This window comes from Nerophis lumbriciformis, linkage group LG01 (genome assembly GCF_033978685.3).
Source record: "Nerophis lumbriciformis linkage group LG01, RoL_Nlum_v2.1, whole genome shotgun sequence".
Taxonomy (NCBI): Eukaryota; Metazoa; Chordata; class Actinopteri; order Syngnathiformes; family Syngnathidae; genus Nerophis; species Nerophis lumbriciformis.
Window position 1 is genome coordinate 38,518,597 of NC_084548.2, and position 16,618 is coordinate 38,535,214.

A 16,618-nucleotide genomic window follows, 5' to 3' on the forward strand; every position below is an offset into this window, starting at 1 on the left:
ACTGTACATTCATATCTGTGTTAATAGAACCTAGTTGTAGCTCGGACGCGTTGTCATTAATCTCCTTTCTAATGAGTTCAATTTTGTTATTAAATAAATTCATAAAGTCATCAGCCGAGTGGGTGGAGCTAACCTTTTGGGTTAGCAATGCTACTGTACTGCACAAATATTTAGGATAGTTTTTATTGAGGCGGATGAGATTTGAGTAGTAATTAGTTTTAGCTAAGGTAAGCATGCATTTAAAAGTTATTAAACTATCACTCCATGCTTGATGGAAAATCAAGTTTAGTCACACACCATTTGCATTCCAGCTTTCTACATGATAGTTTAAGAGCTCTAGTTTCTTCTGTAAACCAGGACGTACGCCTTTTAGGGGCCTTTTTTAGCTTTAGTATTGCTATACTATCAATGGTGTCGCGCAGGGCATTGTTAAAGTTGTTAGTGAGGTTATTGATAGAGTCACATCATTTGAAAATGGTGCCATTACTGAAGGCAGTAGGCCAGCAAGAGTCATAGTTGTGACAGCATTAATGTTACGGCTGCTAAAGCAGTGGTTATTAGTAGCTCGTTGACAATAAGTCAAAACTTCAAATTTTATAAGGTAATGATCGGACATTACTTTAGTGTACAGGAGTATCATAACTTTGGAAATGGTGACACCCTGGACAAAGACTAAATCTATGGTATTACCGTTGCGATGCGTGGGTTCATTTATTATTCGTGTAAGACAACAGCTATCAATTATACAAACCCCGTTTCCATATGAGTTGGGAAATTGTGTTAGATGTAAATATAAATGGAATACAATGATTTGCAAATCCTTTTCAACCCATATTCAATTGAATGCACTACAAAGACAAGATATTTTATGTTCAAACTCATAAACGTTTTTTTTTTTTTTTGCAAATAATAATTAACTTAGAATTTCATGGCTGCAACACGTGCCAAAGTAGTTGGGAAAGGGCATGTTCACCACTGTGTTACATGGCCTTTCCTTTTAACAACACTCAGTAAACGTTTGGAAACTGAGGAGACACATTTTTTAAGCTTCTCAGGTGGAATTCTTTCCCATTCTTGCTTGATGTACAGCGTAAGTTGTTCAACAGTCCAGGGTCTTCGTTGTGGTATTTTAGACTTCATAATGCACCACACAGATTCAATGGGAGACAGGTCTGGACTACAGGCAGGCCAGTCTAGTACCCACACTCTTTTACTATGAAGCCACGTTGATGTAACACGTGGCTTGGCATTGTCTTGCTGAAATAAGCAGGGGTGTCCATGGTAATGTTGCTTGGATGGCAACATATGTCGCTCCAAAGCCTGTATGTACCTTTCAGCATTAATGGCGCCTTCACAGATGTGTAAGTTACCCATGTCTTGGGCACTAATACACACCCATATCATCACAGATGCTGACTTTTCAACTTTGCGCCTATAACAATCCGGATGGTTCTTTTCCTCTTTGGTCCGGAGGACACAACGTCCACAGTTTCCAAAAACAATTTGAAATGTGGACTCGTCAGACCACAGAACACTTTTCCACTATGTATCAGTCCATCTTAGATGAGCTCAGGCCCAGCGAAGCCGACAGCGTTTCTGGGTGTTGTTGATAAACGGTTTTCACCTTGCATAGGAGAGTTTTAACTTGCACTTACAGATGTAGCGACCAACTGTAGTTACTGACAGTGGGTTTCTGAAGTGTTCCTGAGCCCATGTGGTGATATCCTTTACACACTGATGTCGCTTGTTGATGCAGTACAGCCCGAGGGATCGAAAGTCACGGGCTTAGCTGCTTACGTGCAGTGATTTCTCCAGATTCTCTGAACCCTTTGATGATATTACGGACCGTAGATGGTGAAATCCCTAAATTCCTTGCAATAGCTGGTTGAGAAAGTTTTTTCTTAAACTGTTCAACAATTTGCTCACGCATTTGTTGACAAAGTGGTGACCCTCGCCCCATCCTTGTTTGTGAATGACTGAGCATTTCATGGAATCTACTTTTATACCCAATCATGGCACCCACCTGTTCCCAATTTGCCTGTTCACCTGTGGGATGTTCCAAATAAGTGTTTGAAGAGCATTCCTCAACTTTATCAGTATTTATTGCCACCTTTCCCAACTTCTTTGTTACGTGTTGCTGGCATCAAATTCTAAAGTTAATGATTATTTTCAAAAAAAAATGTTTATCAGTTTGAACACCCAAATGTTGTCTTTGTAGCATATTCATCTGAATATGGGTTGAAAATTATTTGCAAATCATTGTATTCCGTTTATATTTACATCTAACACAATATCCCAACTCATATGGAAACAGGGTTTGTATATTTTTAAATATATATATATATATATATATATATATGTGTGTGTGTGTATACATGCATATATGTGTATACATATATATGTATGTATATATTTATGTGTACATACTGTATGTATATGTACATTTGTATATATATTTGTACACATATGTGTGTATGTATATATGTATACAAGTATGTACATGTATGTATGTACATATATGTATGTATGTATATATGTATGCATCACAAAAGATGCAATAGGCATTGATTCCTTAATTTTGCATTTTATTGCCTTGATATGCAGCAGAGCTCATCAATGCAAGTTCTCCCCAATGCAGTTTACCGCGCGTGACATTTTAACAGCTCTTGAATGCAAATATTTTGAATTGATTGATTGAAACTTGTATTAGTAGATTGCACAGTACAGTACATATTCCGTACATTTGACCACTAAATGGTAACACTCCAATAAGTTTTTCAACTTGTTTAAGTCGGGGTCCACATTAATCAATTCGTGGTAAATAATTTAAGATGTTGTCATATGTTTACATAAGTCCTTTTGCTAATTTTAAATGTTTACCCACAGTGAAAAACAATAATTGGATACTGCTCTGTTGAGGAACAAGAATGCTTTGTTTGTGTGCAGTGACTGTGGGTGGAAGTGTAGTGTTGTCAGCTGATGAGAAGTGTTGGATTTCATTATGCTGTTTATGACGTGTGCGTGTGTGCAGATAGATATTGCTGACGTCCCCAGGCTGCTGTAAAGACACTGGAGTCCCCTCAGTGGCAAACACAACGCCGCTCTTCTCTTAATGCAACGCATTGAGAAGTCAAACACTAGCCTGGAGTAATTGATCTTTTGGTTCCTATACGTTTTGCTCCTGTTCGTTCTCCGTCGCGCTCTTGTTTACCCCCAACTGCACCGTGAACGCGCACTGCCAGATGCAGATGACGCGCATGTGTTTACCCGAGCGCGCCTGCAGCCGGGACGGTGTTTCTGGTAGCTGCTGCTACTATTAATACCGCCTAATGAACTTCTTCGTAAAGGCAGGCCGTCCACGCACTGCTTGCATTCGCTGTTGAAGTGGAAGGAGGAGAAATAGGAGAACGAGAACGAGGAGGAGGAGGAGTAGGCGTGGCCACGAGACCGCGCGCGCGATCGTTTTGACATGAACGCGCTGCAGTGCCTCCCTCCTCCGTGCGCGCCACTACAGCCAGTGTAGGAAACGCAAAGTATGTAAAGTTTCGTTTATCATTCAATAGGATCCCCAACCAACCAAGGCCTTTTGTGCACTGTTCCCTTCTCTCGATGCGTTGCACCACACATGCAGCAGAGTGTAATCATATACAATCATTAAAGACCCAGCCAAGTAGTGGACCTGTCTACTTATGAGCATTTTACCAAATTACTCTGGAGCCAGAATATCTGGTTGCTGGACCCTGAGATCTGATGGCCGGTAAGTGCACTTTATTTCAATTTATTTAGCTTACTGTTGTATCCTGTTATTTTGTCATCTTTCTTGCCTTTTGGAGTATCCTTCTGGTGCTTCTGCTGTGTGCCTATGTTGTTGTTGTTGTTGTTGTTGTGCGGTTTCTAAGTAGAGATTTCTTGGCGTTTTCTTCAGTTTTTTACAGTTTTAAGTTCCCACTGGGCTAAAGTGGAACAAGTTAAACATGTTTTTAAATGGCTATGTTGTTCAGTGTCAGTCAGATTTGCGATTGACTGGTGAACCTTACAGGACCCCTACCGCAGGACAGCTGAACATCCTGGAGGTTTCGTCGCATACTTAATATTATACACATTTTTGGTTTGCATTTATGATTATTTATAACAGTGATTTTCTATGGAAGTAGAATTGTCTCACATCAACTTATATATATCAATATGATATTAATACATACGCATACATTAATAAATATACAAATACAAATACAAATTTGATATACAAATAAATAATTTTTATAAATAAACGCATATTTGTAAATATATTTTTCCATCCATCCATCTTCTTCCGCTTATCCGAGGTCGGGTCGCGGGGGCAGCAGCCTAAGCAGGGAAGCCCAGACTTCCCTCTCCCCAGCCACTTCGTCCAGCTCTTCCTGTGGGACCCCGAGGCGTTCCCAGCCCAGCCGGGAGACATAGTCTTCCCAACGTGGAATATATTTTAGAGATTTGAAAATATATACAAATAAAATGTATAAATATAAAAATGTGACTTACAAATAAATCAATAATTTGTATAAATAAACGTGTATTTGTAGATATAGTTTTGAGATTTGAATATACATATGCTTGATTTTGTATTTGTATTGAATTTGCATATGTGGATCGTTTTTTTTGCTTTTGTGTTGATGAGACATATATATATATATATATATATATATATATATATATATATATATATATATATATATATATATATATATATATATATATATATATATGTATATATATATATATATATATATATAAATAAGTTGATGTGAGACAATTCTATTTCCATAATTTTCAAAGTGTGGGGCAAAGATTTCAGAGGAGCCACCACATCCTTAAAAAAATAAAGGAAAATATGCCATTCAAATCTTTTAAGCCAACTTTGGTTATGTTTTGAAAGCAAGATAAACTGATTTTTAGTTTTCATGGTGAAAATCGAGTCAAAATTAAGCAGAAAATGCCACATACTGTGTTCCAAAAATCTATTTTTCAAGGACTTTTAAGAGTTGTATGCTTTCTTAAAGTAAGCTTACTCTACTACACTTAGTAAACCCAATTTATATTTGTATATCTTAAACCAGCACAATCCTTTTCATAGAAGATTTAAAAAAAGCTTAGTGGTAATCTAGTTTGTCATTTTTGCATCAGTAGAACTATACATTATATCAGCATACACTTTCATAAAAACAACTAAGTATTTGCTCAAAAACTTTTAACACAAGGTTTTCAAGATAAAGCGTAACAAATGTACAGCCCTTGTCTTATAGTTGCAACTGTTCTTAGCTGGGACTATTGTTGACCTTGGGGGAAATTTGTGCTGTAAGATTTCCTTTGCCCAATGACAGATGAGTGTGCACACTGGAAAGCTCCTGACTGTAGTTGCAGAGGAAGTGCATGATTCAGCAACTTCAATGCAGTAATCTTTAATCGCACCCTAGTTTGGTTTTAACTCAGGATGTAACGGTATCAAATCTCACGGTACCATATTATCACGGTATTAAGGTCACGGTACGATATTATTATGGAATATGTCCAATAAGAAGGCTTAAAAATGTTATAGTGTGTAAAATGAAGAGGCAGGAATGTTTTGGATAAACACACTTACTGTAATTAAACACAAACATGATGCTAAAATGTTCTGATCATATTTATTACCACATATACTGTATGTATTTTTAAGTGCAAAGAATTGTGCAGGAACATCTACTGTTTCGAGCAAATATAAAAAAAAAAAAACTTAGTTGCGTGTCTTTAAAGTGACAATGTAAACATCCAGTGTAAAACAATAATGTTCACTTGAGTGTCTTTCAATGTTTACTTTCTGTAAAGCAGTGGACATGTTTATATCAGTGTGGAAAATGCTGTTTCTCAGAACAGTTAAGTAACAAGTTAACTTTTAATGTAAATACCTCACAAACTGATGTTTAACTTTGCTGGCTTTAAATATTTTTTTCTGGATGACAGTTTGAGGGGGTGTCTTGTCCAGGGTGTATGCTGCCTTCCGCTCGACTGCAGCTCAATAGGCTCCAGCGTGACATCGAGAAAAACAAACGGTGGACAAATAGATAGATGGATTGAGGATTTATTGAATAGTTTTTCAGTTTCCTTATATTCCCCGCGTTGTACACTGTTTTTTTTTATTACCTGCATGCTGTTTGACGTGACCGGCTGGCTGTGTGTCGCCTTGAAAACGCTCGAGGCGAAAGTATTGCTTTGTGGAACGCAGACTTTCTTACCTCCGCCAAAGAGGTTATGTTTTCGGCAGAGTTTGTTTGTTAGCAACATAACACAAATAGTTATGGAAAGATTTTGGTGGCAATTTGCAGGTCATGTCAAAAAAACAATTCCTCTCATCGACTACAAACACACTTCACTTCCTGCTTACGACGTTCCACGCCCCAACATTGGCGCTGCGCAGAGAAACTACGCACCATGTTTTTGTTTGACATCGTCAGGCGTCAAAGTATTATTGTGAAAACTTGGAAACCGGAATACTGCGGTATCGACAATACCGTTACACCCTTTGTTTTAACTGATAATTGCCTCACAATACGAAGGTCCTCGGTTCGATCCTGTGCTCGGGATCTTTCTGTGTGGCGTTTGCATGTCCTCCCCGTGACTGCGTGGGTTCCCTCCGGGTACTCCGGCTTCCTCCCACTTCCAAAGACATGCACCTGGGGATAGGTTGATTGGCAACACTAAAATTGGCCCTAGTGTGTGAATGTGAGTGTGAATGTTGTCTGTCTATCTGTGTTGGCCCTGCAATGAGGTGGCGACTTGTCCAGAGTGTAGCCTGCCTTCCGCCCGATTGTAGCTGAGATAGGCTCCAGCACCCCCCGCGACCCCGAAGGGGATAAGCGGTAGAAAATGGATGGATGGATGGACTCTACCGTGTGTGTGTCTGCGTCTGTGTCAATGTGTGTGTCCGTGTGTCTCTCCACTCCTTATCTTGATCCATGAGTACAGTGGGTTACTCCACTGCGATAAGATAACTGCTGCGGTGCTCCACCTGGGCAGTTGTATTACCTATATAAAGAGGCGTGACAGTAGCCCCAACAGCAAAATACAGATGAATGCCGTACTGTACATGTGCATGTATGCATTCTACTAAAAATAATGGCAGCTGGCTTTTTACAAACCTCGCTGGGGAAAGTCCGGATGAGTCGGATAATGCAGTAAGTTGCTAAAAAGTTTGAGTTATTATGCATTTTGTTGAGCTATCTTTGTTTTTCTGTAAAGTTCACATTCCTTGCTTCCCTCTAAAACATGCTTCAGTTGATAATGCCTTATTTGAGGGAATTGCTATTGTGTTGCTGAGTGAGCACTTGATTATGGGTAACGTTTTCAGCTTGAAAAACCTACTTTGTGGCGATTTTGTGAGGACACTATGGTTTTAGTCATTGCCTCAACTTTGTGGATGCACATTGCACAGTAGCGCAGACGGCGGACTGTTGTCATGCAATCGAGTCACTTTGTGTACTTTGGCACCCACTGTTGTTGCTGTTGCACTCTGTCAAACTTGCCTGTAAGTATGAACTAAACATTAACCCACAACAAACGGTACATCGATGCCTTCTTAGTTTTATTTACAGTTGGTAAATTGTACGCATGGCTTTCTTTGTTTGTCTCACACATAGGGTTAGGAATCTAAAACCGGTTCTTGTTAATAACTGGTTCCTAAGAATTGTTCCCCGGTGGGCGCACATGACGTCACCATGCACTGCGCCGATCGCGGCACAAACACAGTCATGTTGGATTTGATTTGTATTTGTCACAGAATAACATAGTTCTACATACTTTTGAGTGGTCAACTCATATAGTATTTTAAAAAGAAGCATTCTAATTTCTATTGGAAAAATGTTCAACATGTTAATGAACATTCTTGTCTATTTGTTACATAATAATATGTGTTGTATTTTGATTATTTCTACAGTAAAAAATATATTTTATTATTTTCAAAAACCAAATATGTATTTCTGGGGACCCCCTTGGCCTTGGCACCCCATTGAGGCCGAAGGCCTCCTAAGACCTCAATGTTGGGTTTGTACACTCATGTTTATTCTAAATCACAGGTGTCAAACTCAAGGCCCAGGGCCACATCTGGCCGGCCACATCATTTTATGTGGCCTGTGAAAGCATGGAAATACTGTGCGTCAATAAAACTCTGTCTTTCTTGTTAAATGGATTTCAATTTTGACAGTAAAATATTGGACCACATACAACTGCAGTTCTTAACTCAATATTATGCAACAAGCTAGTCCAAGCTGAACAGTTTGTTAATAAATAGCGTTTGAATTCAAATGTAGGAACAATTGCATAACACCACTAGGCGACTATATATTTAAATGGTTTTGCAGTTATAAGTGGCCGTGTAAAGGCAGTCATAACTGTGATGTACTCATGATTCATATGAGTTTGACACTTCCACTCTAAACTAAACAGAGTTGATGCTAATCATGTCACGTTTGAGTCGCATTGCTGCAATGGTTGTGTTTCCCATGACATGGAAGGAAAGGCAGGAAGCGGTGTGCAGGTAAGATGATGATTAAATCCAATTTCAGGAAAAAATGCAGGAGAAGCGTGCCGCAAGAAAAGGGCACATGGTGTACAGGGCGAAACCTTAGCTATCTCTAGCAAGACATAAACTCAGGGAGTAGCATAAAGCCAAACAAACAGTCGCTTAAAGCAAACTAAAATCCTGCAAGGACTGGCAGGGTCAGATGGACATACAGTATAAAGGGGAGTGATTAGTGGCTGCGGTAATTGGCGACACTAATCATCATACAGAAACCAGTGTGTGAGTGCAAGCGCTCCTAGCAACAAAAACATAAACAAAGGATTGCTAGTAGCGCTAGAAACAGAACTTAACACAAAACCTTGGAGAATAACAACAAAACAACACAGGACATGACCGGGAGAGACCTGTCATGACAAATCAACCTGTCTGTTATCCTCTTTTCCAAATGAGTCGATAAAGAGTCGAATGGTTAAGCAGAATCGAGAATGGAAACAGAATCGGAAATAATTTAATCAATCCCCATCCCTACACACACATACAGATTAGTTACTTTGGAGCCTGGGTAAGCAGAAATCGAACAATGACAGAGATGTTGTGCTGGTTGTGTTGGTGTTGCTTTATGATATTCATGGATGTGGAGAGGAAGGACATTATTTCATGCATCACACAATTATCATTCTTGTCAAACAAGGGTACAAAGAAGTTAACACAACAACAAGCCAAATAAACATGCTAAGCTAAAGTCTCACAGAGCTTGCAAGATACAGTCGTCCCTCGCTACATCTCGCTTCAAATCTCTCCTTCTTCACACATTGTAGATTTTAAAGCATATTCTACATGTTTTTTGCCTAAATTAAGTTTTATATGTGTATTATATGTATTACAGAGCAGTATTTGTCATATTTTCTATTAATTAATGTCATGGTACCAATTTTGTGAAAATATTCAACAAGCCAAGTTCTGTTTCCGGGTTAATGGTTACACCGCTAAAAACCATAACCGGCTAATCTTGGCGCTACTCTATCTTCACCGCATTAATCTCAAGGTAACTTTTGGCAGAACAACTTTTTGATAGATTTCATCTTTAAATCCTGCCTCATCAATTGCACATCTCCACATTGGTGAGCCTTTAATGCGATACACGTTGTGGCCGTGTTGTAGTGGCCGGGCGACAGCCATAGTAATGACGCTTGGACAATCCTCAGGGCTACCAGTAAGTACAGCACAAACTCAAAGCTACTATATTGGGTGAAACGCGTATACAGGTGACTATATGAGTGTAATTTCATGTTTAAAGGGCTCTAAAAATGTTAAAAAAACGTATTTTGAAAGTCATAAAAAGTTTATTACAATCGCTAAAAATATTGTATTTATTAATAATGGTCCTACTTTGCGGCAATCATTATATCATGTTTGTTTTCAAATAACTGTGATAAACGTGGAATGACTGTATACTGAAGTCTCACATGAGGGCTATAGTGGCATATCATCTTCGAACATCTTGTTTGACTTCCAAATTGTACAATTTCAGAAGGATTTGACTTTAGAAACTTCCACTCTTCACCAACAAAATACCCAAAACATTGTTTTCCTTGCCTAACAATGGCTGATTGTTGATTTTTTGTGTTTTAATAGTGGAGCTGGTGAGGGCTCACTGGACCGCCTCCTTCCCTCAGTAAGCGCAGGCCTTTCACCCCGAAAAAGGACCACCAGTCAGTGCAAGTCTGAGCCACCTCTCCTCCGCACCTCCAAGCGCACCATCTACACGGCTGGGCGCCCCCCCTGGTACAATGAGCATGGCACCCAGTCCAAAGAAGCCTTTGTCATCGGTAGGTGACTTGATGTGAATTTTAAGAAACATAACCAATGTTTTCTTGCGTTATATATATTTATTCATGAAGAAATATCTCCCACAAATAGACATCATTGTTTCCTAATGTAATTTACTTAGTGTTACAACACCACATATTGTTTCAACTTGGCTGTGTGCGGTTTATCAATGCAAAAACGTGCTTTCCTATTTTAGGCATTCGATTTGTTTACCATCTCCCCAACTCTAAGCAGCAAGACATCATGCTTCTTTATATTGTTCAGATGGTGAAGTAACTTTGTCCATCACAATGTCCAGCGCTGCTCTTATTCTAAAACACTCGATCTGAGTCAATGTGGAGCAAATGTTCGACTAAAACCAGAAGACGATGGTATCTGTTTAAGCTTGTCTCTTAAACTGTTGCTTCAGCTTTTCCATCTTGTCACACTAACATCAGTACAGCATACTCTCTGCAAGCCTTGGTGAGCTTCTATCTATGATAGCATGCAAAAGGCCATCAATTGTTATCATATCAACATTGTGTCACAGGTCTGTGTGGCGGCAGTGCTTCAGGGAAGACAACTGTTGCTAGAAAAATCATTGAAGCTCTAGATGTTCCATGGGTAGTCCTGCTTTCCATGGACTCCTTTTACAAGGTATGCAACAAGTTGCAGCTGCACGTCAACACATATGTTCAGTATGTGGCTCTTGAAGTTGCATGTTTGCATGAACTAACTTGTCCTGACTCTTACTCCCCTTTAAGCAATGTATTTCTGGTCTGACTGGTAGCGCCCCAAAAGCCTGAAGCGATCATTAACAAAAAAAAAGCCTTTCTTCTGGATTCCAAAGTAATGGGGAGGATAGAAGGTGTGATGGTTGAAGTTAGGGATGCACATACATGTGGATGCCAAAGACTTTCAGCTTCTTTAAACCAATACTGATAACTAATTTATATCTATTATTATGTATTTAATTTAGATGTAACTGTAGTTTGTGCCCACCTGGAAGTAAGAAAGGCTCAAACAAAGGTGCACTTAACAAACTGTATCTGTAGAATTGTCCTAAGAAAATACAACATCTCTACTATGGTAGGACTAACATTACATGTTCATAAAAAATGAAGCGTGTGTTCTTTTTTACATTTATCCGTGTATGCAGGAGTGTGGCGATCACGTCGTATTTTGCTGGCAAACATATCGGAAAATAGAATTGGCTAAAAGTACACACCCTGGCTCCAAGTGGTTTACTAGCTGACAAAAGCCAGTACCTTCAATGCTGGTAAGAGATTTGTTTACATTTCCAAAAAGCTAAGAACTAGGAACCATACTTCTCTCTATATTACAACCAGCCCTCTTTGTAGTGGACTTTTGTCTCTGGTGTTTTTCTTCTATCAGTTAAATAAAATCTAAAAAAAATAGCCCTGTTATGCAAAATGCAAACGTCCATTGTGGTGAACACTGGCCTTTAGGGCGCTAAAATGTCAATCAGTGCAAAGATCTGCCAATGTGTTTACACTGGTCCAAGTTCCTCTATACAGCAGGAGTGCCCTAGTGTTTTATTATATTTATTATGCAGAAAAAATGTCTAAAATCTTTCCCAAGTTTTGAACTGAAATTGTCGACCGGTGTGGTGTCATTGCCGGATTTGGCCCCTGACCGCCAGTTGAATACCCTGAAATTTACGACCTCGTAGGAGGGAGGACCGCTCTATTTGTTCACCCTAACCCATTTACCTGAGTGGGTATCATCACCTCACTGGAGCGTGTTTTTTAAATAGGTTATTTGTGCTACATATCTTTTAATGGTACGTTTTTTTTAATGTTAACAGATTTTTTGGTCTGACGTACGCTGTCATCATAAACAGTAATCATGGTAACCGCGGTAAAACTTGCAACAGTTAGTATTACCGTTTTAGATTAAGATGACCGAACAATCGAAACTGTTTACTGCACTTTGATAAACTCAGACTTACTGGCGTCAGCTCGATAGCTTAAATCCTAACATGAAAACAAGAGGAATTAACATCTTTCCCCATTAAAAATTGACACACTCCAGGCTAAACTTATATAAATACTAGAGATGTCCGATAATATCAGACTGCCGATATTATCGGCCGATAAATGCTTCAAAATGTAATATAGGAAATTATCGGTATCGGTTTCAAAAAGTAAAATGTATGACTTACTAAAACGCCGCTGTGTACACGGACGTAGGAAGAAGTACAGAGCGCCAAAAAACCTTAAAGGCACTGCCTTAGAGTGCCGGGACATAGTCCCAGTCACATAATATCTACGGCTTTTCACAATGCAAGGCATAGTTGGTCAACAGCCATACAGGTCACACTGAGGGTGGTCGTATAAACAACTTGAACACTGTTACAAATATGCGCCACACAGAACATCCGCACTGTAACATAAACACAACAGAACAAATACCCAGAACCCCTTGCAGCACTAACTCTTCCGGAACGCTACAATATACACCCCCGGTACCCCCCCCTCCCCACCTCAACCCCCACCCCCCACCTCAACCTCCTCATGCTCTCTCAGGGAGAGCATGTCCCAAATTCCAAGCTGCTGTTTTGAGGCATGTTAAAAAAAATAATGCACTTTGTGACTTCAATAATAAATATGGCAGTGCCATGTTACCATTTTGTTCCATAACTTGAGTTGATTTATTTTGGAAAACCTTGTTACATTGTTTAATGCATCCAGCGGGGCATCACAACAAAATTAGGCATAATAATGTGTTAATTCCACGACTGTATATATCGGTATCGGTTGATATCGGAATCGGTAATTAAGAGTTGGACAATATCGGAATATCGGATATCGGACATCTCTAATAAATACATTACTGTCTGAGCAAGTAAGCTATTTAATAATTTCTCAAATGGGCCTGATAATTAGCGTACACTCCTAGTTGAAGTGAGTCTAAAGAGGGAAACGTGTTGTGAGGAGGGAGGGCCACAATTCCTTCTCCTCCATGTATCCGCCCACTGTGGTTATGTAATCTTGTCACTTTGACCGGCGGCACTGGAGCCCCTGCGCAAGTGCCAGCTTTCACACTGCAGTGTCCGGAGGGCAACGTCTAAAATGTTTACAGAATGTGTCTTAGTTTGAATCCACACATCCATTACAGTTGAGCTTATACAATTATATTGCTGTATTGGTTTGCTTGAGAAGAGGCCATTCTGAAATCTTGCAAATTGTAGGTGAAGAGTTTTAATGCCTGAACACCAGGTGCAAAGGTCACAATGGCGCATGATGGTCTCCTAAATTTAGTTCTACTAACTACTTCTGCTCTTTAACAGGAATCTGTGAACAAGCTTTTCTTTGCTAAATGAAGTACTATAAGAACTTACCAAAAATGTTTTGATAGTGAACTTGAAGTGAAAACACTTAATATTGAGTCCCATTAAACATTAAAAACAATATTGTTCTGTGTAATAAGGTCATGTGAATATCAGACCCTTTTCTACAATTACATTGAAATAACCACAAAACAAATACATGTGTTTTTGCATTTTTACCTGTTTTCTTCTGAATATACAAAGACAACAAGAAGAAAGAATCACTCCTTGGGCATGTCTGTCCATCACTTTTCCAACAAAAATGATAATAGTGGCTTTATTTAACAAACTTGATAAGCATTAGAATCATTTAAGAATATCTCTGGCGCCATACTAGTATATATGTGCATATAGATATTTTACTGTATAAATAGTGAGTCACGGGGTAAGATACTGCAAACAAAATGTATCCGTGAGGGATGTCGGATGATCAGTCGACTGATATTATTGGCTGATATTCGCATAAAAATTAGATATCGGCTCATATTAATATCAGTTTTTCTGCCGATAGTGATATTGCTTTAGATATTGCCTGGATTTCGCCCAAATTAATGGATAATGTTTGTTATTGTGTGGTCATTTACTGCTGCATAAGTACAGACCTCATCAAATGTCGCTGTGCTCCACAGAATGACAAGCTTACTAGCTCATTTATGCACTGTATAGAATTATTTTCCAAGTTTTGCTTTTGGTAAATTTGCAATGACCTTTAAGCACTGTTTATGCAAGGGGGAGGAATGCTTTTTTATTCAATACGTATGATATCAGTTTATAATTTCACTGGTCGTATATTTACAGCTAGGGATGGGAATTGATACGATTTTTCCGGTTCCTATTCCATTTTTGATTCCGCTTAACGATTTGGTTCCTAAAGGTTCTGTTATCGATTCTTATTTGTAAAAAAAAAAAAAAAGGTGAATTAGCATCAATTTTGTTTAATTTAGAGGTAACGTTACCTTACAAAGCCTACAGTGAGGTCTTAAGAGGCACATACGTAGCATAGAAAAAAAATACTTTTTTGAAAATAAATATAAGAAATTAATATTCTTACTCACTTTGCATGTAATGAGTTAATATTACATATTAGTTTCACAAATCAAAGTTGAATTACTGACATGAATGGACTTGTAGACAATATTCAAATTTTTTTGTATAACGGAAATGACGGAGTGAAAATCTTGATGAAGGAAAACATGAAACTTTTCTCAGACTACAACTAAACATTCACTTACCGAAAATTAGGAGTGTCTCCAGCAAATAGATGCAAGCTGTTGAGCACAAACTTAGTCACTGCTCGGTGACATTGATTGGTCTAGCGGCAGATGTGAACTGGGGCTGTCAGAATCGGAGCCAGTCAGAATTTGTCTCTCGTCATGCTCATCTAAATGAGAAGGCATTAATTTCAATTGAACAAATAATAGCATTAACATGATAGGAGGTGTTAGTACCGGTTGTATTCATTACTGCTGCTGGGATGAGCCTTGAGATAGGAGCGGCCCAAAAACGTGACTTTCATTCATATTCATTGCGTGCTGTGTGTTCAAATGTTTCAGCGTATTGCTAGTATGTCCTCCTCTTGAAGAAATAGCAGCCTGATAATTATTACAAGTATAGCGCTATTGCAAACTTTTTTTGTAAAATGTAGTCAACTTTAGAGCGTTTGTTTCGCCCACGCACCGCCATTTTGCGATATGACGTCACTACACACCTTGTGTAATGACGTCATTCCCACCCAGAAGAATCATTAAGGGAATCGTTTGGAAAAAATGGCAAGCGATTCCAAGGAAGTGATACATTGGGAACCGGTTCTGAACAAGAACCGGTTGATTCCCATTCCTACTTGCATCAGATTAGCCTTTCATAATTTGCCCTTTGTTCTTTTACAGATGTTTGTTGCCGCTTTCTAATTGTTTAGTCAGTTGTGATCATTGTAAATCTTTTTAGTGAATTTATTTAAAGTACCAGTAGAATGGAAAAACAAGTTTACTTTATATGCTTAATTGTGTTTCATTGTATCCATTAAACCATGTTAAAGTTAAAAAAGTTAAAGTACCGCTGATAGTCACACACACACACTAGGTGTGGTGAAATTACCCTCTGCATTTGACCCATCCCCTTGTTCTATCCCCTGGGAGGTGAGGGGAGCAGTGAGCAGCAGCGGTGGCCGTGCTCGGGAATCATTTTGGTGATTTAATCCCCAATTCCAACCCTTGATGCTGAGTGCCAAGCAGATTTTATAGTCTTTTATAGTCTTTGGTATGACTTGGCCGGGGTTTGAACTCATGATCTACCGATTTCAGGGCGGTCACTCTAACCACAAAGCCACTGAGCATATCAAGTTGTATTTACAATCCGCAAAGTATGTAAAAATACCGTCTAAACATCACAAAATGCCACAATTTCAGGCGGCCAGTTTAAATATTCCGCTCCGATTTCTGTAGATTTGGGGTCAGATGACGTCACAATTGTGCACTCTGACCGTATCAGCGGACCATCATACTGAAAATATGCAAAAATTAGAATGAAATTTGCTGTCTATCATTCACAATCCCCACAATATGTTTTTCTTTTTTTATGCATTCTAAGTCGTAAATGAATTGATGAATAAAACGTCCGCTAACAACTGAGTCAATGAGGGCTCTATTCCGCCCACAAAGCCTTCTAAATAATTAATTTCTAAATAATCATCCAAAACCTGCCAACAATATTGACCTAATATTAGCGATATTGTTTTTATAAGCGCTTACTCAGACAAACTATTTTTAGCGGCGCATTTATAACAAAGAGCCAACTACTAGCTCATGCTGCTGCACTGTGAGCCGGCCGGCGTCCTGCTGCTGTGGCTGCTGTAGCAACATCGTATCTCTGCTCATCGTTATTCTTGCCTTTCATCTGGATAATAGGAGGATTAAGCCATGAATCTA

General features: G+C 38.9%; 1 protein-coding gene across 6 annotated transcripts in view; it reads left to right on the forward strand.

Annotated features, from left to right (window-relative positions):
• Positions 1 to 16,618, forward strand: part of uckl1b (uridine-cytidine kinase 1-like 1b) — a 33,229-nt gene that overhangs the window by 4,460 nt on the left and 12,151 nt on the right. For 2 of the 6 annotated variants that reach the window (XM_061980861.1, XM_061980879.1), the window contains exons 1-3: positions 3,554 to 3,757; positions 10,169 to 10,362; positions 10,893 to 10,999. In XM_061980861.1, the coding sequence (XP_061836845.1) occupies positions 3,690 to 3,757; positions 10,169 to 10,362; positions 10,893 to 10,999 (369 nt within the window). In that variant the 5' untranslated portion in view covers positions 3,554 to 3,689. Of the gene's footprint in view, positions 1 to 3,552; positions 3,758 to 7,052; positions 7,191 to 10,168; positions 10,363 to 10,892; positions 11,000 to 16,618 lie in introns of those variants that run through there. The other 4 variants (XM_061980852.1, XM_061980889.1, XM_061980897.1 and 1 more) reach the window with 4 other exon arrangements.